The sequence below is a fragment of the Melospiza melodia genome, chromosome 15 (genome assembly GCF_035770615.1).
Source record: "Melospiza melodia melodia isolate bMelMel2 chromosome 15, bMelMel2.pri, whole genome shotgun sequence".
Taxonomy (NCBI): Eukaryota; Metazoa; Chordata; class Aves; order Passeriformes; family Passerellidae; genus Melospiza; species Melospiza melodia.
Window position 1 is genome coordinate 8310633 of NC_086208.1, and position 21681 is coordinate 8332313.

General features: G+C 35.1%; 1 protein-coding gene across 2 annotated transcripts in view; it reads left to right on the forward strand.

The window, feature by feature from the left end:
- WDR72 (WD repeat domain 72) overlaps nt 1-21681 on the forward strand; it is a 96233-nt gene that overhangs the window by 23750 nt on the left and 50802 nt on the right. For both annotated transcript variants that reach the window (XM_063169653.1, XM_063169654.1), the window contains one exon: nt 9818-10020. In XM_063169653.1, coding sequence (XP_063025723.1) covers nt 9818-10020 — 203 coding nt within the window. The remainder of the gene's footprint in view (nt 1-9817; nt 10021-21681) is intronic.

Consider the following 21681-nt stretch of genomic DNA (forward strand, 5'->3'; position numbering starts at 1 on the left):
GCAAAACTAAAGGTAAATGTTTTCAGGTTAAACTGTAGATTCCCAGGTGATTTGAGAATGCAGTGCTGATTCATATGGGTAATAAATGTACTTACTTGAGCTTGGACAGACAGGACTATCAGGGGTTATAATGGCATTAGGCACTACGAGTATGCAGGCAATGCAGAGCTGTGTGTCTTGAGAGGAGGGAGGTACATTGAGTCCAGAGCCACTGAAATGCACAGCATGTGAAAACTGTATCAAAATGCAATTTTGCTAACTGAGCCCTGAGATCACAATGTATTTTACAGGTTATTACAACACACTATCTACGCTGTTTGCTTTAGACAAAACAGGAAAAATTAGAGTATATTTGAACTTGTCCCCCTTTTACTCGTAAAACCATTGCCTGTTTCAAGATTAAAGAGGAAGTAAAATTGATACCACTGCTCATGCATATTACATATTCAGACAGGGTAGAGATGGCTAAAAGTATGCCTTTATGAGTATCACGGAAGCATGAGTGCCACAGTCACCACCTCACACAGGAAGAGATGCTTTTATTTGCTCTACAGTAACAATTAACAAATCTTATTTGTTGTTGCTCCTGTTATGCATTGCTGACTAAAAGGTGCCATCTAGGGTCAATACCTGAGAAAAGTCTAGTAGGATATACTGTAGCTACTTTAATGTTGAATTACATCTGTATTGGAGCAGAACACAAGAGGTCATGGCGTTGATCCTTGAAATTGGCCTGACCTAGATCAAGAGCTATGTAGATACTTCAGTGGCACTCAGGCAGACAAAGCATTGTTCAGATGTGTGACAGAGATGCCACAGCATCACTGAGGCACCTCTGCAGGAGCACAGCACCTTTCATTAGGATTTATCTGTTGGCAAATAAATGGGCAACCACGCAGTCCCACTTGCCTACACAGCTTCCTCTGAACATGTTCCCTAACTCAGTTAAATACGATAAAATCTGAGTGGTAGCCTTGTGCTTGAATTCTGTTATGGGAAGGGACATAAGATAGCTTTTATTGCTTCTGCAGTCAAAAAGTGTTTATATTTCTTCTGGCTATGCAGTTAGCTTCATGACTTAGGCTTTGCCTCTAAGTTAAAGTCAGTGCAGTATTGTGCAGACTCATATATCACTGTGCAGTTAAAAAATGGATCTGAACAGTGTTCCTGTGCAAAAGGTAATGGATAGCTGGGAAAACAGCCAGTCTGTTTAGAATTTCAGGCTGTGGATTAAGAAATTTCTATGAATATTTCAGTATTTACACTGTTGTAGAGTCAGCAATAATTCTGTGAATTTGACAGGAGACTTTAGTAAAGTTTAGAGACTTAGTACCCCTTTGACTCTAGAATGGTTCTTCCATCATGTAATTAATAGGGTAGCCCCTGGAGCAGATGGAAGATTTTGTCATTGTCCAGTTTCCTGTGACAGAGGTTGACACATTTGTACAGAAAGCGTTCCAAAAGAGCTAAAAATATTTGTCTCAACAGACTCTCATGATTATCACTTTGAGGCACAAGAAACTTTGTGTCCTAGGTTAAACTCTAAACCAGTGTTACTTCATATATGACTCGTACTCACTTTCCATGAGATTTACAAAGATGGCCTTATTTTATGTGATCACTGGAAAGTTTTCTGAGAACAATTGTCTACGTATTTTCTAAATAAATAGGATTTTCAGCATAGCTTATGCTGAAATGTTAAATACTAGGAGTATGGTTGACTTCAAGTGTAATTTAAGTCTGTATCTCTTCTCCACTGACTACAAACCAAGTCTAAAAAAGGTGGGGGATAAAAAGGAAAAAGATAACTGCCTGTTGCTGTTACAGATCTAGAATTAGGTACATTCATTTAAATCCTTTATTCCCTTGATTTAAAGAGCGAAGTGAAATTATTTGAAGTTTAAATGTTGATATTGCATCTGCATGTGGGTAGTGATACAGAAAATAATACAGAGGCCATGAGATATCATCAGTGTAGTTTAATGCATTTTACCTAAATTTTAATATATGGATACGGCAACTTTCCATTACAGTGGAATATCTTTCCATGACAATGAATATTGATCTAATCATACATTTGGAATATTAATATAGTATGTGTACAGGATATTCTCCAAACTTGTGTTCTAGAAGACAAATATGAAAATCAATAACAAATTTTATTCTAATTAAAGTGCAGAATATTTCTTCCAATAGCCACCACTTGAAAACCCCCTCAATAAGGAAATTAGCTGTTATCTGTATTGCTTTTACATTTTCCTAACCATTTGGTATCTTTGCTTTTTTAGAAAAGTAAATATCATTACAATAAGATACAGTAATAAAAGGATCAAAGGATTTTTGCTTACTGTGTGCAGCACATGGCAGCATGTCTACCAAGCTGCCTTTGGATCCAAAGTATATAAAGAGTGAGGAATGAATGGGTGGGCTTTAAATAGCAATCTTCCTTGCTCAGAGTTAATAATCTTCATTTTTCAGTGATAAATTGTTTTTCAATTAGTATGAGTTTAAAGTGAATTTATTGCTCAAAGTTCATAATACTTGCAGAATAAGTAATTTACTAACTTCCTGTTACTTTACTTTGCTTTGCAAGCCTTGCTCTGTTTCATCAAGGATATGTTTAGTTTGGGTTTAAAGATAGAATAAGATCACTTAATAAAACTTCAAGTTATTGTTCAGTTCTCATACTACATATTTAGCTTTACACTGACTATCTTGTGGTTTTTTCATACTCCCCCAGGGAGTGCAAATTTTCAGAGCTATCTTACATGCTGCTAGCTCAAACATAAAAAAAAACATTGAAACATATGCCTAAAAATATTTTTATGAGGTCAGATTTCCTGACTAGTCAAAACTAACCCTGCTTACCATCCTTTCTAGAAAAGGTCAAAAATCATCAATAAATTATAGACAATAACTAAATATACAGTATTTTGTTTTATCCGCACTGTTCATGTATCACTTTCCCTATTTGTGCTGTACCTAAATCCTTTTCCCAATAGAATACTTTTCCTTGTATTTTGACATGTTTGTTATCACCGTATCTGAGTGCTTAGTAACAATAGTTCTGCCATTTTCTTTATAAGTGCAGAAGTGTTACAGTTGTCTTGGCTTCTAATGTCTGCATCTCAACATACCAGAAATCCTATGACAGTTATTTACAGAATTACTCTGAGAACTCTCTAGCTGGTATGTAGTTTTAAACCCTCCATTTTTTGATATATGGAGTATACCAGAGAGTGTACATAGAAGTAACTGCTACCTCAATTCAGAGGTTTTCTTTGCTATTTCCACCTGTTTTTGCAAATGCAGCATCAGGGTGATACTGATGTATTTATCTCAGGGTTTTTGGTAGAGGTGAGTCTGTTCACTGTAAGGAATCTTTTGTCACCATGTGGAATGGTCTGTATGGAACTCTCCTTGAGCAAGCAGGAAAAGCAGCAGTGCTTCAAGCAGTGCTGTCACTCTGGTGGGAGCAAGGTGTCAGCTTGGAGGCTCGGTTCACAAAAGGTGAATGTTCAGCTTTGAGTCCATACTTTAAGGCATGAAGTTTTTCTGAAACACTTGTGTTCCATGACTTCAGCAAGAATGATTAATCGCTTGAGACACTTCTGCTGAGAATGAAAAAAAAAGTCATACCACCTTAAGATAGCTGTCAATCATGGAAAATTTTACCTCAAGTGTTTAAAAGCTACAGAGGTATCAATAAAATAAACCAGTCTTTTAATGAGTTTTTAAGCCCTAATAAAATATGCAGTGTCTAAAATTAGTCAAATCCATCTGTATGATCATAAAAAACCTTATGAAAAATAGAAGAGAGTTCAGAAATACTCTGAAAGTAATTCTTGTTGCGTTTGATGCCGCATCAATAAACCTTTGCATAAAACCTCTGCTGTTTCAGAAGTCCACCTGCCATAGAGAAAAGGAAATTACTCTGCAGATAGTGATGTTATGGATGAATCATATTAATGGTCAAACATGCTGAAAGGTTTTCAAACACTGTTTAAAGATAATTTTTTGTAGTTATGTATGCTCCAATATTTTTTTCATTGGTGCCAACAGTGAGACTTCTAAACTTGTAGTAAACAGCAAGTATCACATGAGTTTGAAGAATGTGAGGGGCAGGTTTTGGGTTGTTTGGCTGGCTTTTTTTTTTTTTTCCTAAGTAGGCCTTTATTTAATGCATCTGAAATTAGGGATTAAACTGTTTAGAAAGTTAAGGCTGTGAGAAAATAAGTTGTATAGTTTTAATGAAACTTTGAACTCAGAGTAAATTTGGTCATTACTTTAAGACTTATGCCTAGATAATTGTAGAACCAACAATTATGATTTTTGTGACTTTTTTTCCTTGTAAAATTTAGGGATTTACAGTCTCTTTTGATTTCTTTTTCCCTGTCCCTCCCTTGTTCTCTTTTTCTCTTCAGGTCATTGGTCAGAATTAGATCTGAGTGGGTGATTGTGGCGTAACTGATAAATCCCATAGTTGTTTCATCTGCTGGAGGCCATGATGTAGGGTCGAAGTCATAGCAGTCACTACCTTCTTGTTTCTTTTTAATGAGTTTTGCATAGCCTCAAGATGTATAAATCTCAAAATAAGACTTAAAAATGAATATATATGCCTTGTGGAACTTAGCATTTGGGTTTGGGGCTTTTTTCCATTTGTTTTAATTTGTCAGTCTTAAGGTAAAACTTCACTAATGTTTTGCCTTTTTTTAATTGCATCTTATATTTTATATGTGTAAGCCTCAGGTCAATCTGTAGCTTGTACTTGAATATTTCATAGCTCTCTAAATTTGAGTCATTGTTCAGTAAATACTTATTGATGTAGAATAATAAAAGGTAGTGGAGCTTGGGAAAGTGTGTCTCAGGGTAAAAAATAAAGAGAGTGTCATCTTCTCCCTAGTTTGCAGAAGCTGAGGATACCTCACTCTTGCCAGTGTACAAGAGTGTATCTTTGTGTGCATACAGACATGTACGTTTATGTACTTTATGTATACTTGGGGGAACATGTATGGAATTTAGCTGTATGTATCTGTTCCCTCCAGCTGGCAGTTGATCTTATTAAGAATAAAGGGGGTTTTTTTCTGCATGTGTGTATATGTATATACATATATATAGCAGAAATCCTGATGTAAGGACTGGCTGTGTTGGGGAATTGCTCTTTTTACCCACATATATAAACTAACGTTATAAATTGCATTTCAGTGGTTTACTTTGTGTTGATTTTCATTGCTTTTTTTCAGCCAAAGGATATTGACAGTAGTTTGCTAATGCTTTTCTGAAAGTGTGTATTCTGAAGAATGTCAATAACATGCAGAGTTGGACATGACAGAAATCTTCCAAATGCACAAATGAGTAAGGAGGGTCTGCAGAGACACATCACAGGGCATCTCTATTTTTAATCTCAACCTTAAAGTAAAATAACTTTTAAAATATTATTAGACTGTTTTAATAGGCTGGATTTTGTGTAATCTATCCCATTTCTATTTGCTAGATGGCATTTACTTTTGTCTTGGTATTGTTTAGAATATATATTCTTAATGCAATGTTTGTTCCATCTGTTTTGGGCCAATTGATAGTGGAATGGTAGCACTAGCAATAAGGAGAAATTTTTTAAACAAAGTGCTTGCCAGCTGTCTTGGAGCAAGATTGTAGTATTGTAAAATTCAAGCATTTTTTGTAGTAGCACGGAACATAACGTTTCTGTATGCCATACTCTACCATCATAGAAGAAAGTGTGTTGGGAGAGGTTTTTTCAGGTGAAACTGGTATTTATAGAGAATATATATTAACAGAAGATAAACCAGCTAATGTTACAGATGGTACTTGCTCTGAATGCTGAGTTTTCTGTTTTGACTACTAGTAAAGGAAAGGATTTGTTCTCAACCATATGCTGTTTTTAAATACAATCAATTCTGAAATAATTTCTCATTCACAGAGCACTGTTATGCTGTAAGAGTCATCTGAGTTACTAGGTCAGAGCAGCAGTGCAATATTGAGGATTTTCAATACTTTAGCTGTGACAGCAAACAGAGAGCACTGGAGCCTGATGATATGACAGGTTATGTGATAGCAGTGAATGCCTCATCTTGAGGCAGGAAGATTTGTGTGACCTCTCCAGTAAAAATGCATCCTTCAGTATGCAGAACCCAGAGAACTGTGTGGACAGCGCTAACACCAAGAGACACGATTTGTAGTACTTGGTCCACAGGAAGAATAAGATGTTGTAGCAGTCTCTCGCCAGTCACATCTGGTGGTCCAGAGCTGCCCAGGAGAGTGAAATACTCCACTCTTGTCTGTTCCTGAGACTTGGTTGCCATGGTCACAGCTTTAGAGAGATAAAGACTTTCTTTTCCTGTATTTTGTATGTATAGTAGGGGGTCATAGCAGTGGTGTTGCTGCTGTGTAGACACCCCTGTCTCTTCCTGTTCATCCATTGTTATTTTATGCTCTTCAGTCAAAATCCTTTCAACTTATTTGTATTTAAATACTTCAGATTTGAGTGTGAATTTTGTTTCTGTCCTCTTTCCTGTACTCTGATCTACAACCTTTGAGTTTTCTTACTCTTTATTTTTATTTTCTTTTAAGCATATTCCTAACAAATAACAATTTCTGACCAATAAGCACCCTGCCCCAGTATTATTTTGCCTGTTTGTAGTAGTCAGAAGGTCTTCGTCATATATACAGGTTTCTAAATCCTTTCCCCTCCTCCTCCCTGTTTGTTTCTCAGATGTACTCAGGCATCACAGAATATAGATATCTTCCTTTATTTTGTCTCTGCCAACTATTTGCTCTGTAAATGAATATTTTGGGCTATTCAGAAGATTAAAGTTAAACTTATAATATGAATAACACTTTCATCATCACACATTTTCCTATGTACTTTGTGCCATTTTATTGCAGCCCCAGCTGTACACACAAACCTGTACATACAGGTGTTCATAATAGGGAGCGGGATTGGGCAGTATATGCAAGAAAGGATGGGGTTTTTTAAAGAAACTAGACATCTTCTGGAAGGTGCTACTTAAAAGGCATTTCAGATAGCTCTTATGAGAGATAGAGAAATGATTTAAAGATGTAACAAGAGTTTTTCAAATTGATTTTAGGGTGCCATAATGTTCTGTTAGTAAGAAAATAAGCTGGTTGTCCAGGACATTTGCTATTCAATGTTTCTCTTTATAAATGTACATTAAAAATGAAAATTAAAAAACAAACCAATTGCAAGTTCTCTATGTGAAAAGACAAGCCCTGTTTCTTGCTTAGTGTAAACTCAGAATAGCTTTTTTCAGCTGATAATATGTTAATTTTCTCCAAACTACTCAAAAATGGTATGCTTGCAATGGCATTGTTCTTATGCACTTAGAGAAGAGTTTGTTAGCAGCAGAAATGTTCAGTAACCCAACAACCTGTTGGGAGCTTCTCACTTTGCATCTACTAAATCTATAATACATAGAAGCATATCTGTCATCTGTTTGGAATAAGATGTCTGTTAAATACATAAAACATGAATTTGCTTTAATGTTCATTGAGAATACCTGCATATTCTCTTTGGGCCATTGCCTCCCAAGGTTAATTTCAGCTGTCAGATTTTCTGTACCTTTTACTACTTCTGGTGTGTATCTTTTTCTGTCAACTAAAATTTTTCTCTTCAACCAGAAGTTGAAAAATTGGCCCTGAAACTGTTGCCATTCTGATATATGGAAAATAACCCAAGTCTGTCTGTAGTATGATAGCCTTAACTAAATTATATTCTATTATATATCCACCAGATTATCCCACAGAATGGTCTGACTCTGGGCAATGACTGCTGCTGAAGCACTCATATGCATGTGGTGCTACCAAGACATGTTTGGAAGTTCTGTATGGTACCAATGACTATACATAGTCAGGTTGCTGTAATTTCATACTATGCCCCCAGAAGTCTTGGATTTATTAAAAACTTAATGTAATTTCTCTTAAAAGGAACATGAGACCTGGTAATTTCACAGAGATAATTATGATAGTCTTGAGGACCCGAGCAGTGAATTTCAGTGAAGAGAGCGTTATAGAAAACAAGGTTTGATAAATGTATGTGTATACATGCATACAAAGATTCACTGTGTAGTGGACTTGCCACAGAAAGGGATAGAGAAAGCTTCAGCCCCTACACTTAAAAGTAAGAAGAACAATGATTTATTTGAATTTTGTTCATATTGAACTCTGAATAATCCACATAGTTCTGTGGCATGTTTATAGCTTGAATAGCAACTTTACTTATATAAAGAAGCCAAAATAATATTAGCTAAGTGACTGTATTATTTCCAAACTTCTTCACTTTGCTAAATGCTGTTGTACTTTTAAGAATGCTTGCTCGTGTCCAGCGTGAACTGTACAGTCATCCCTTGTAGAGCATGGTCTTTGTGTTCCTGGAATGTGTCAGTGCTTGGGAGCTTTGTAGACAGTCTAACTATGAAGACCTTTTGGGCCACTTACTTTCCTTTCAATAACCATCCTGCTCTGTAGTGGTCCCTGGCACTGGCTGCAGTCCTGGGGAGGAATTAAGAAAATAGCACACTAAAAACAATTGGGGCTGACTCTTATTTCTTTAAGTGTAATATTGCAGTCATCTGTGGTGTTCAACTGATTTTTATTAGGGGACAAAAAATGAGGTGCCCTGTTTTCTTCTGCTCTGAAGTCAAAGACTTTGTTGTACAAGTAGTAGAGGTGATACTGCAGTGAAAAGAAATGGATGGGTTTCAGAGAAATAATTTCAGATAAAGAGATTTTATACACACATATACACACAAACACTTATTGTGTGAGATCCCTCAATCCCAGTCCAATATTTTTAGCAGGTGTTACTGATAGAACTTCAATGTTACACATTTTTTTCTTGTAGCAGGGAAAGGGAAAATTCATGTTGTATTACTTGAGGGTAGAAAGAATTCAAACTTAAGGGAAAAACATTTCATTTTATAGCTGATATTTAATACTTGAAAAACCCTTCAGATGTATTTTATCTTTGATATTTATAGGAAACATGCTATTTCAGCAATTTCTTTTAATTCCTATAGGAAATGCGTAGTATGTAATAGTAGCTCATTTCAAGTACATTTGAGCTCAGTTTTGATGTTTTTAATGTTAGTTATAATTAAAATAGTATTACTAAAATTATTGCTAGATAAAATTTTTACTAAAGTAATATAACTGGCTGTAACATCTAGAGGATTTAGATTCCAGAGAATAACACAAGTGAAGATATAGTCTCTGAAACATCACATTCATATCCCTGATGACTAAGCTACATGTATATTTAAGTAGAAACCTTCTTTATGCCTGAAAATTTTTAGGAATGTAATGAAAAAAAATTGAGCTATCTCTTGCTATTTTTAATCCAGAACACTAGAGGACAGCACTAAAATATTACATAAATGTGTTGTTGTTTACACTGTTAATGATATAGGTGCTCTGGGAGGGGTTTGTGAGGAGAAAACAAATTTGTTTTGAACAGTTAGGGCAGGTGATATTTTTGTGAATATCTTTGGCTCCCTTTGAAAACTGCATCTCACTCCAAATGTATAAAATATCTGGAGCTGCCTGTGGTCAGCTACAAATTTATTTGCTGCAGTGATTTCTTTAGAAATTGAGCTTTATATTTTTATAGTAGTACTAGTGTATAATATATTTTTAGTTTTAAAAAGTGGTTTTATTTGCCTCATCTATAAATATTTTGTGATTTATTTGCTTATATGTAGTGTACAATATTAATACAATGATAAACGGAGATGTGATGGGATAGCTTATTGAAAAAGTTACAACTTCTGTTGTGTTTCTCTAGGCACACTGGAACGACATGAAACGGGTGACACAGCAAGAGCAATTCTGGCTGCCATTGAAGACTCAGAATACTTAGTGGCAGGTGCTCTACTTCCTGTGTCTCAGGAGTCAAAATGCAACAAGAGTTCTGGATACAAACAATCCAGCTCATATAAGCATGGCATGGGCCCGTATCCAGCTCATACAGAGAAAACTTCAGATAAGGTAAGAGTGAAGAGTAGAGCATTTTTCAGAGCAATTAGTGGTGATTCCAATTCTTTACCCTCTCACTCACTGATGAGTAAATGGGATGGTGGCTTGGTTTTAAGTTTATAAAGGCTTCTTCTGGCAGAGGGCCTTATGCAAGGTCATTAGTAGCTAATCTCAAAAGGATTTTCTCAGACCTTGTTACCTGTAGTTAGATCCTATTTCCTCATGCCTCTGGCAGTGACAGCACCTGTCAGGAGTACCCTGAATACACCTTGCACCTATTCAAGTGTGTATGTCTTGAGAACAAGCACATAGAGATCCCATGCTGATGGACTTTCTCTTATTGCTCTTCTAATGAGACCACAGATCCCTCTTGTCATTCAGAGGTAGTTTTTATTTGGTGTGTTTTCTCTTAGCATCATCACAGAATGCATGGCAAGTGCCTTATGTTTTTATTAGTGTGATTAAATTAATGCTTGTATGAGGTACTGGGCTGCAAATGGATATGATCATCTTCAGGAAAGATTTGGCCAGGGTGAGACTTGTGTTTAGCTTTATCTAGAAATACTTTCCTGCCAAAACTGTTAAACCAACTAATTGAGACTGATGGAGAAGATGTGCTCTTTTTTGTTTTGAATAAGTAATAGAAGGAAATATCATGCTTAAAGTAGTATTAATGTGATGTTAAAACTGAGAAAATGAATACTGAGACATCAAATCGCGAGAAGATTAAAAATGTATTAGTCACTCTATTTTCTTGTGGCCTAGATAAATCTATACTTTTATCAGTTATTTGTAGATATTTAAAAATTAATGTAGAATTTTCTAATTATAAAACTGATAATTATAACAGTCTCTAATACGATCTCAAATTCAATGAGATGGATATTGCCTTTTTCATGTAGGGGAAAAAATGGTACAAAACTATTTTCTTAAACCCTATTTATGCATCAGGAGGTAATATATTCACTGAACTCTTGATTGGAGTGTATCCTAAGAATAGGGCTTTTATGTTGTTTGTTCTTGCTTACCACTTTGTAATTAATGAGTTTTGGGAATTCTGTTCTTTGCAATACAGAGAAGTCATGTCTGCTATTCCTCAACCCTCAGTGTACATAGAAGGTTTTTTATCACAAGTATTGAGAAAAAAAAATGCTTTCCCTCAATCACACATAGGAAAAGCCTTCAGAATGGTCTCTAGCCTTTATTACAGCTTTATTAATTACAGGAAATGAAGTAGCAGGTATTGCAAAACTGATAAAGTACAGCTTGATCCAAGTCCTCACTCTGGAATTTGAAGTTTACTTCCTTGTATCAAATTTACATATAACATTGAGTTTCTAATGATTGTAGTTTAACTCTTAATATTTTTCTTTGACCTTTTACTAACCTTAGTCTGATTTCTAAAGTTCTTTTTGATCCCATTTTCTGAAAAGTCTTATTAGCGCGTAATCCTGCTGAGCATGTTGTGGGGCAGATGGTGCACTAGTTGGCCACTGACACAGAATCTGATCTCCCTGTTAGTTTGTTAAAAGGAATAGTTTCTTCTTGCCTTCTTAAATAGGAACAAAAGAAAAAAAGTTTTGGTAGTTCTTCGGTAAGTAGTTTTAGGTATATCTATTAAATTGAAAATTGCATGGATTTAACAAGGTGGGAGGAATGAAAATATGCTGATTATGGAATATGGGAAAAGAGTTTTTTGTAGACTTTAAAATGTGGAGTTTAACATGTTTTGGGAATTATGATCTTAAATTGAGAGAAATACCGCAACAGGAAACTGGAAATATAGTAATTTGTAATGCTTTTTTGATTTGATATACATCTTGTCTGCTCTGATTTAGCAAAATAATTTTCTATCATTGTGTTTTAAATATTTCTCGTTAATTGCCTTGTCCAAATGCAAACTTATTAAGAATACTCTTGACGTCTCTTAGAATTTTTATGTCAAAATCTCTTTTTTTTGTTTCACATTCTTTTTTGTCACTACAGACCTGTTAGGTTTGTCTGAATTCATAATAAATTAAGTTTTGTATTTAGGAAAGCAATTTTCTTTCATCAAGTGTGGGTCATTCAGTACACTCAGAGATTGTTCCCACTTGTATCTGCGTTGGAGAGGGTTCTGTAGATTGGTGTGGGAGATGTTGGAGCCTAAATGTATTTAGTGTAGCTGAACCAGGGAAAAACATAACAATGGAAGTCCCCTTAGTGCTATTGCAGAAGCCCAGGGCTGGCTACACAAAAGGAGCGTAGAACTCTGCAGCTTTTTTAGCACTGGTCTGTTATTGCTAAATTGAAGGCTTGTTATGAAGTCTGGTTTTTTCTTAAGTTTTGTGTAGAAAAGTTTTTATTAGGTTTTTCAAAAAGTGCTGTATTGACTCTTTTACATCATTGTATTTTAGCATATTGAAATAGTCTAGAAATTCAGATCCCATTTAATTAGTGTGACAACTGCGGCTATCAGACGTTAACATTTCATCCTCTATTAATTTAAAGCATATACTTACTACACACATAAAAATATCAAAAAACTTTGATTATCAGAGGGTTTTAATATCGACTGAGTGTTTTGTTTTCAAATTCCTTCTTTGGCAAATTGTGTATTAGAAATTTAACAACATACTAAATTTTTCATAACTTTTCTATCAAAAAAACCCATCATCAATTTTAGTATATATTAAGGAACTCAATTTCAGAAGATTTATCTGACAGGAAAAATGAGCGGGTATTCTGTCCTGTTGGTATTGTAAATGACAGTGATCCTTTTGTACAATGAGTGATCCACACAAGGACTGCAAGTAAAATTCAGCATTTGTTCTTGCCATATTTAAATTGTTTTACCCTTCCTCTTATAGTTAAGACGAAAGAATGTTTTCAAAATAATGGTCTCTTTCCTCCATCCTAAAAAAGATAAATATCCTCGCATAGTAGTCCAGCTCCAAAGGCTTCCTTTCAAAACTTTTGCCATCATGTAAATCATGGATACAAAAGCAGAATGTTTTGATTTCATGGTGTTTTGACCATTTTAATTCTTTTATTGTGCTGCACGTGCCAGTGGGAGTACCAATAACAGATGACTGTGACAAATGCAGTTAACACAAGATCCATATTAATGTTGTCAAATCCCCTTGATATATTTAAACAGATTTTAATTATTTTTAATGTCAAAAGACCCAAAATATATAGCTTAATAGTTCTTCAAGAAAGCTTTACTTAATATGTGAATGTAAAACCTCTCATAAAAATGAAACTTTTATATTGGCCTTAGTCATTGACATAGGGTATTCATCAAGTCAGCAATTTGTGTGGCAAAGTGCCATTTGAATAGTGTATTGTTAGAATACTTATGGTCCACTTGACAAGGGCTCTTGCTGTAAATAGTGCAATTTGACTCCAGCTGTTAAAGAGTGGCTTTGACAGCAGCCAAATAGAATGGAGATGCTTTACTGCACCGCAGAAAAATCAATATTGGGTTCTTGTTCATAGTAACCTGTTTTCTCTTTTTTTTTTTTTTTTTTTTTGCAGATTTATACAAGACTATCTAGAGTTCATTTGTGAAAGTTTAAATATTATTTTGAAAGTGAGGCTATTTTATTTCCAGAATAATGTTGGTGGTGAATGATGCTTGTGTTTAGTTAAAAAGTAAAAGGCAGTGCTTTGTGGACATACATAAACAATGTGATGATGCAGCATTATTGCAACTCTATTTATAGGGGTAGATGTTAGAATGTGGGTGCATAAGTTGTGTAACGAATGACAAAAAATGTTCTTTCCTTCCTCTGTTTTTTTTCTTTTTGTAGTGCTACTGTAGAATCCCTGTCAATTTTCTAAGTATGGGCTTTTTTTAAAGCAGGTTTCTTTGTTGTTCTCCCTGTAACAACCCCCACAGATGTTGACAATCTGTAGTGCCATTGTAGATTTTCCTGAAGCATGGTCTTGCTAGTGCTGAACAGTTTTCCAGCAGTATTCAGTGACACAAGGTTGCTATGATACCCAGCTAGTAGCAATCGGTATTGAATCACGGCTCTTAATTACAATAGAATACACACTAGACTGTGCTCATGGTGTTCATATGGAACCAGCTCTCATTATAGCTTTAAGTCATAGTTCTGTTTGAAAATTGAAGCTGTGTGAAAAACTGATTTAAAAAAAAAAAGAATTGAAATGCTCCAGTGCATCATATGAAGATTTCATTGATGCACATAAAAAGCTGGATGTGTCTGGGAATTGTTTTCCTGATGTTCCAGAAACCCTTCATGTTTGAAAGTTTCCTACCTTTTCAGCTTCAATATTTTGGATATAAGCCTGTGTTTATCATGCACTAATGCTTCTCGTGATTTCAGTAATCAGAATGATCTGGATAAAAACATTGGAGGGAAGATTATAAAAATCTGTGCAATGGTTGCTGAAGCTTGAACTCTTAAATTATACTACTGAAAATCTAGATCAGAAAAGAGAATTTTTTACTGTGTACATAAGACAAAGATGGGGGAGAGAAACATTATTTTATATGTGGACGTGTTATATGTATTTTTTTATATATTAACTCAGCAATTTCTTAAAATCTGTTGTAAATAGGAGTCCTTTAGAACTTGATATACACTTACATAATAGTATACATATTCTGCTCTGAGCAAAAAATATGTAAAGGGAAGAATGTCCAGAAGTTGTAAATAATAAAAGAAAGATCTACTTTGCTGCATAGAATAAGTAAGAGGCAAATGAAGATTGTAGGATAATAGCAGCTATTTGTTTTAGTATGGCAAGAGAAGCAATTTGAAAATAAAATTGTTATTGGAAGTCTGGAAAATCACTGCTAGTTAAATCTTACTGATAGAAAAATTGATAGAAAAATGGAAATAAGATACAAGCACAAATACAAAATAATACTTAGCAAATAGGAAATCAGGAGTGGTACCATAAACAATGGTGTCACAGACATGGATTCCTTTAATTTCTTTCCTTTTATAATATTTAGAGCATTATTATGGGGAATTACAGATCTCGGTGATTTATGTGGAGTGGATTATTAAGGACAAAGCAAAATAGAAAGTAGTAGAGTATTTCTCCTTAAAATTGGTAATGTCACACTGCTGCTGCAAGGGTTTGTTTCTTTTTTCTGGAACTAGTGTTCTGCAGCTATATTTAGTAGTTTATTAAATGTAATAGGAAAATGAGTGAAGAAAAAGGGCTCAATATATGCAGGGTTTTTTTTCTCTGTAATTCAGTTGCAAAACATTTTAGTACTACATTTCCAGTGAAATTTTACAATTAAGTATTTTATCAAGGGACCAAGGTAGCAACATAACTACAGTGAAGTAATAACTTGGGAGTTATGAGATTAAATTGGGAGCAGTTAAAAAAAGCCATGATCCTGAGGGATGTTGATAGCTTTGACCACATGCCATCTTTTATGGAAGTTAGTGTAGTTTTTGAACTGCCACACCAAGTCAAGAATTTGATGATTTGTGTTTTCTCCATTGATTGCCTCAAAGCAAAATGAAACCAAAACATTGCCATTGTGATATTGTAGCACATTTTAAACTTACACACATGGATAGCAATTTACACAGGGTGTCAGAAATCTAATAATAAGTCTTAACTACTTATTTCAGCACTTCTGACACTGATTCTTTTCTACTCTGTGACTAAACTGGAGGTGATTGACTTAAAACTTCTTTCCCTTCCTAGACAGCTAATTGGACTGTGTGATAAAGCTAAAGAGACTGCTATAGTATCCTCCTAGAAATAAATCTAAGGTCAATATCAACAGTCCTTGTGAAGTATTTCATGTTGAAGGATGATTTATTGAAGCTAACCTAGCTATTGTTGTCTTTGTCTTTTCCCATCCCTCTGCCATGCTGCAATTCCCTTCTGTCTCTTGGAATCTTTTGCAAAGTTTGCATTTTGGTTAGGGATTTATACTTATAGTTAAAAACATGCGGTTCCTCTCTTATGGAAGTGGTGTTCATGACATATTTGCCACTTAGGACTGTTTCTCTTATGTCTGTTTGTGGAGCTGGGCACAGTTTGAGTTTTCCTATCTTGGATTTTACCTTTACTACTTTTGTAGTTTAGAAGGTGTGACTTTTCTGTTGATCAGCCTGATTTTCCTTCCAAGTGCTCTGCCTAATTCTAGAATAAATCACATGATCTTTGTTTTAACCTTTATATTTTCATGTTGCATGTTGTTCAATAGTCTTCCTTAAATTCTTCACTGGTTTAGTGATATGGTGGAATCTTTAAAGTTCTGATAATCACCTTTTCTATTCTAAGCATTAATTCTCTGGCCTCTTATAGTTTAATCAGTATTATTTTAGTGAAGAAAAATATTAATAAGAATTCAGAATGAATTCAGTGTGAGACTTTTTCCTAGGTTTCTGCCTCACACATCTATTTAAAAAAAAAGCAGTGACTTTTTCAGAAGCACATCATCATCTTACATGCAACTTAGAAACAGGAATTGCAGAAAACAAATCTTACACAAAAAAGGAAGACTTGTTATCTGCTAGCTTCCTTCTGATAGCTAATTGAAACTCTTGTCTCAGTTACAGAGCAGAAATAAAATCCTTGGCTAACCTTTGGTTTGCTTTCAAACAAACAAAGCAACAGCAGTGGTTATACATCCATTCTCTTGATATCTATTTTTGTATATTAGTACTCAAACTTTAATTTGTTCCAGTAGTCAGGTTTGGTTCTTGCAATACTTAGGGGAAAGGATGAGTCATCCAAGCAGACACCTGAGAATGTTTCCAAAACCTGTCCTTTTGGAAGTCTCTGCAGTGAGACTGAACAGATTGCAAGGAAAGAACAGTATGAAATCTATGGGTACAGAAACTTAGCTGCCATCCTCATATATCTCAGAATGCTATAGGATCTGAGGAAAGTCCAGCCTGCCTATTCTTAAAATCTCAAGAATGGCACTTTCTAGAATACACAGGATTTTTTGGGTTTTGCTTCTTCTTCTTTAGTAGAAAGTCACTTGCTTATGAATTGATCTAGAACTTTTATGTAGGTAAATTTTCTGGCTGGGACTCTTATAATTCAAGATGGGAAATGCACTCAGAACAGCCTAGGGAAAATGTTGTTTCAGTTGGAGTCAGCACTCAGACATATATTGCTAACTTAATTTTTATACACATCAGTCCTTCTTAGGACAAAGCTATATTCTCAAGCTCTTGTTAAGGTCCTGTTGGCAGTATCTCTATGTTCAGCATTATATCTCACAGATATTAGGATGTTCATTCATCCAGTAAATTGTTCAATATGATAATTCCTAAATCCTGAGCCAGCAGTCTGTGGCTTTGGATTGCTGTAGCATTCCTTGTCCAGTTGATGATCAAGAAAACTTTGGAGAGGTTCCATCTTTTTTTCTAAAGTGCTGAGTGAGGATGGAAATTTTTCAATACCACACGGCACTGAGCTGTAAATATTTCTAAAGATATGGTTAGGAAATTTACTTTTACATTCAAAATAATGAATATATTAAGATGTAGGCAGAGTATTTGAATATTGAGTATATAAATAATACTTAATTTTACACACCATCTTATTCCTTCACTTTATCTAAACTTTTCACAGCCAAGACTGTTCATGCCAGAAATGGATGTTAGAGATGAGTGGATTTACAGTTTACTTTTATATTCTTTCTATGATAAAATTATTACACAAGATTTTGTCAAAAGTGTTGCGTTTAGAATTGCCTGATATATTGCCCAGACAGCCAGAGATATGAATTCCAGAGCAAAGCAAAAGTTGTCTGTAAAAAAAGTCATACATTTCTTCAAATATTTTTCTGAAAAATAAAGGATAGATTTGTTTCCTAGTGTTGTAAAGTTGTGAAGGATATTCAGGGTGTCAGTTTTACTTACCTGTTAGTCTTTGATATCTTTTAAAGATTTGTCTCCAGAATCACTTTTATATGTACACTTTAATTAAATCCAATAGAAAACTCTAAGATGAGTCTAACAGAGAGAGAGGGTGTTAGGTTGAAAACAGAATATGCGAAACACTAAATTTTGATACCAGACCACCACATTGAGCAATTCAATAGATGTGTTAGCAATTCTTCCTGAACAATTGAAATTTTTGTGCCCAGCAGATCCATCTGGACTACAATCTGCCTGACAGTGGCCTTCCATACATGATAAAAAGAGGGTTTATTCAGTTGCTTAGACTATTCATCACACAGCTTGAGTCTGAAGACTCCTTGGCTTAATTACTTACATTGTGCCACAGATGCATCAGCAGTGATGCTACAGTTACTGTTCAAAGTGCTGTGAGCATAGTAAAGCCTTCCACTGGGACTTAACAAAAGAAAAAAGAAAGATTACAGAGTTGAGAGGAAAGAAGGTAACTCTGCTTATATTGCAATTAAGTTGATAGATAAACACTGGTGCAAACTCAAAAAATAATGTAGCCTTTTCTTCCTGGGAGCTGGATTCTTAGGAGGATTTGGCTATCCTCAGTAATATGACCAGAGTTGTAATGAATACCATAATAAAAGTAATGCAAGGCAAGTTCAAAACAGCTTGTTATACTAGTTCATATAGGAAAATTCATCATGAATTGACACATTAGTTCAAGACTGCATTGTCCAAATGATGAAGCCTCAGGTCAAGCATAAATTGCATGTGAAAGCAAACTGGGGCACTACTACTGACTCCAGGCTTTCTACAGATAGTCCTTTTTATGTGAGTACTGAGCTATAAAAGGGCAAATGATAAAGAAAAAAGTTCTGAATGCTCCCATCAAAGGATCCTATGTCCTATGACTAGGTGAGGTGTCTTAAGGTAAAGAATATGAATGACTTTGGGATAGTGATGCTGTAACTGTGTGATGCACACCCTGTGCAAGAAGCCAGCCTTGCTTTCTGGCAGGTAGGCTGGCCTCTTTGTACCCTTTGGGAGAGCATTGATACTCTTAGTGACAGAAACTCATCACATGCTCCCTAAATTTGAAGCTCAGGATGTGGGCAGGGTTAGACAGGGGTGTGATATGTGGGCTGCTGATAGGAGCTAATATTGGATTAGGAAGTCCATATGGTTTTTATGGGGAGATGAAAGTCTAGCCAGTAATTTGCATCCTTTCTTCCTCAGCAGGTTATTTTAGAGATGTTGTATGGTGTATGTTTACGTGCTATTTCAATTATATACCTGCTGCTTGTAACTATTTTTGAATAAATGCATCTTTGCACATATCCTAGATTGCTTGACCTTTCAGCAGAGCAAGAAAATAAGATAGCTGTGTATTTGCAAAAAGATTATAAACTCAAGAAAGCAGTTCTGCTGATGGGATTTACCTGAAATAAGACATCATTCAATGCTTAGATTGTTTTTAAGCTACAAATACCTAAATAGGATTGAAAGACCATATTTCTATCTAATTGTTAACAGTTCTTCAAGCATGACCTTGAGAATTTGAAGTTTCTTTTAGGGAAAACTTGGACCCCCATTTCAGATTTCTCTATCTTACATTTCTTACAGAACTTGCTTTTTAAATAATTGCATCAAAATTCTAGTCACAAAATAGATGAGTGGTGTTCACTCTCTTAGTACTGTTCCACTGAATGATGTTTGATCATGTGCTGTATGCTGTGCTGTCATGGGAAAAGGTAATAGTAGCTTTTCTTCTTGCTTTTAGTCTTTCAGTATCTAAGTAAATTAGGCTTCCTAAATTTGGAAGTGACTTAATGCTAAGTGAACACATAAGTTACATCAAGCTTTTCATTTTATATGTAGAAGACACATCCAAGAGATAAAATTTCCCAGCAGATAAATAGGTGTTCCATTCATGGCATAGGTTTAAGATGTGCTATTTGAAATCTGAGGTTTTTGTGGAACTTGCTAACTGTATTTTATGCTCATAAACCAGTTTGAAGCCCCAAACACAATTTCATTTATCTTTATATTCTAAGCTTTATAGAGTCTGCAGAAGTGTCCATCTGTTCAGTCGAGATTGCTTCAAATAGTGAGTGGTCAGAGAGACGTAGCTGATAAAGGTCAAAGGAGCCTCTTGACCCCGTGGTTCTTGCCAAAGCAATTGGAGCGTGGGACTGATATACAGTTAGATACAGCTTGCTAACGTGGGCTCCACTTTAATTGGTAATGATAGCAGGAATACACAGTAAAGTCATTGCTGAAAGAAAACAAAAAGTATCCAATATAGTAATTTATTACCAGTCAGTGGGTTTCACGCACTGGGTTGTTTTACCCCTGCAGTGGTCAGAGAAAGCAAAAAGGTACTCTAACACTTAACTGAAAATGGATGCCCTGCTGCTATCAGAGATGCATGGTGGTCAAACGATTGCCTGTGCCATTAGCTTGGTAATGTTTTCTCTATTGTAAACTCAGCTCCCCATGTTCTTCCTGTGCATCAGCTGCAGATTGAAGGCTTTCTCGTTTGTCTTCTATTTGTGCTGCCAATCATCAAGCTGCTGTTCACCAAGCACATTTCAAGGAGGCAATTTTTTTTTACTCCTATCGACTACCATCTCTAGCAACTGAGGGCTCAGAGGATTTAGAAATAAATTTAATGCTTTAATTTACACTGTGCCAGCCATTTTGTGCGTTGTTTATGTATTTGTTTTCTGTGACAATTCAAGAGACAGTTACAAGTTTCCTATTTTGCAAACTATGCTTGAGATAGATTTATGTTTTGGGGACACATTTGCAGGTACTCTTACGCTACTATTTCCATTAAAAAGGTTGAAGAGAAAAATATTTTTGTAAGAAAAGATGATTTTTAACCCATTCAGTAGTTAAAAACAGATGAAAAATGCAAATTCAAATCCAACTAAAGCTAACAGATATATTCCTTCCCACTATTAAGGATAAAACATTATGTAGAATAAAATAGAGCTGTCATTGGCAATGTAATGTATAAGACCTTTAGGTGTGGTAACCATGCTTCAGTTAAGAGTTCTTCAATCTCCACAAAGTGCAAATGTAACAGGAGGTTAGGAGTACCTAAATAGCTTTTACAAGCAGGTGTGATTGTCCTTATTTTTTGTGAGCCCAGAGCCAGATCAGTGATGAGATGTGATTCGGAAAAGTTATGACTTCTGAACTTCTGTTGACAATCCTGTGACTGGCCTGATCAAGACACAAAAAATTCTCACCCATCAATAAATTTTGTTTGACAAATTCTACTACCCTCTTCTTTCATTTCTATAGCAGGTTCTCCACAATTCAGTTTCTTAAAAGCGAAATGTGTACTGTTAATGAAGACTGTTTCAGACATTATATATGTCTTTACGGTTTCTGTTTTCTTTTTAGTGTCATAAAAAGACCACAGTGAAGACAGATAACAAAAACAATTGTTAATTTCATTGAAATAAGCATATTGATATTATCAAACATCATTGTGATATTTCCAAAATTATCATGTCAAAAAACTTCCTGGAGCCTATAAGATACGGTGGTTTTGATGATTCTGTGTTGGGTTTTGTTTAGAAAATCTTGTTTGAAAATGTGTCAATTTGACCTTCACACAATTGGATATTCACAGAATAGCTCCACTGAGCAAACAATTGGGTGCTGGTGTTTTAATGATTAAGTTTGCATTATTTTATTGATAGTAAATACATTTAATAATGAAACACTCTCAAAGAGTCCATTGGGTAAGGCTTACTCTTTTATCATGTCCTTTAGTGAGCTGTTGTATTGTATCTGTATTAAA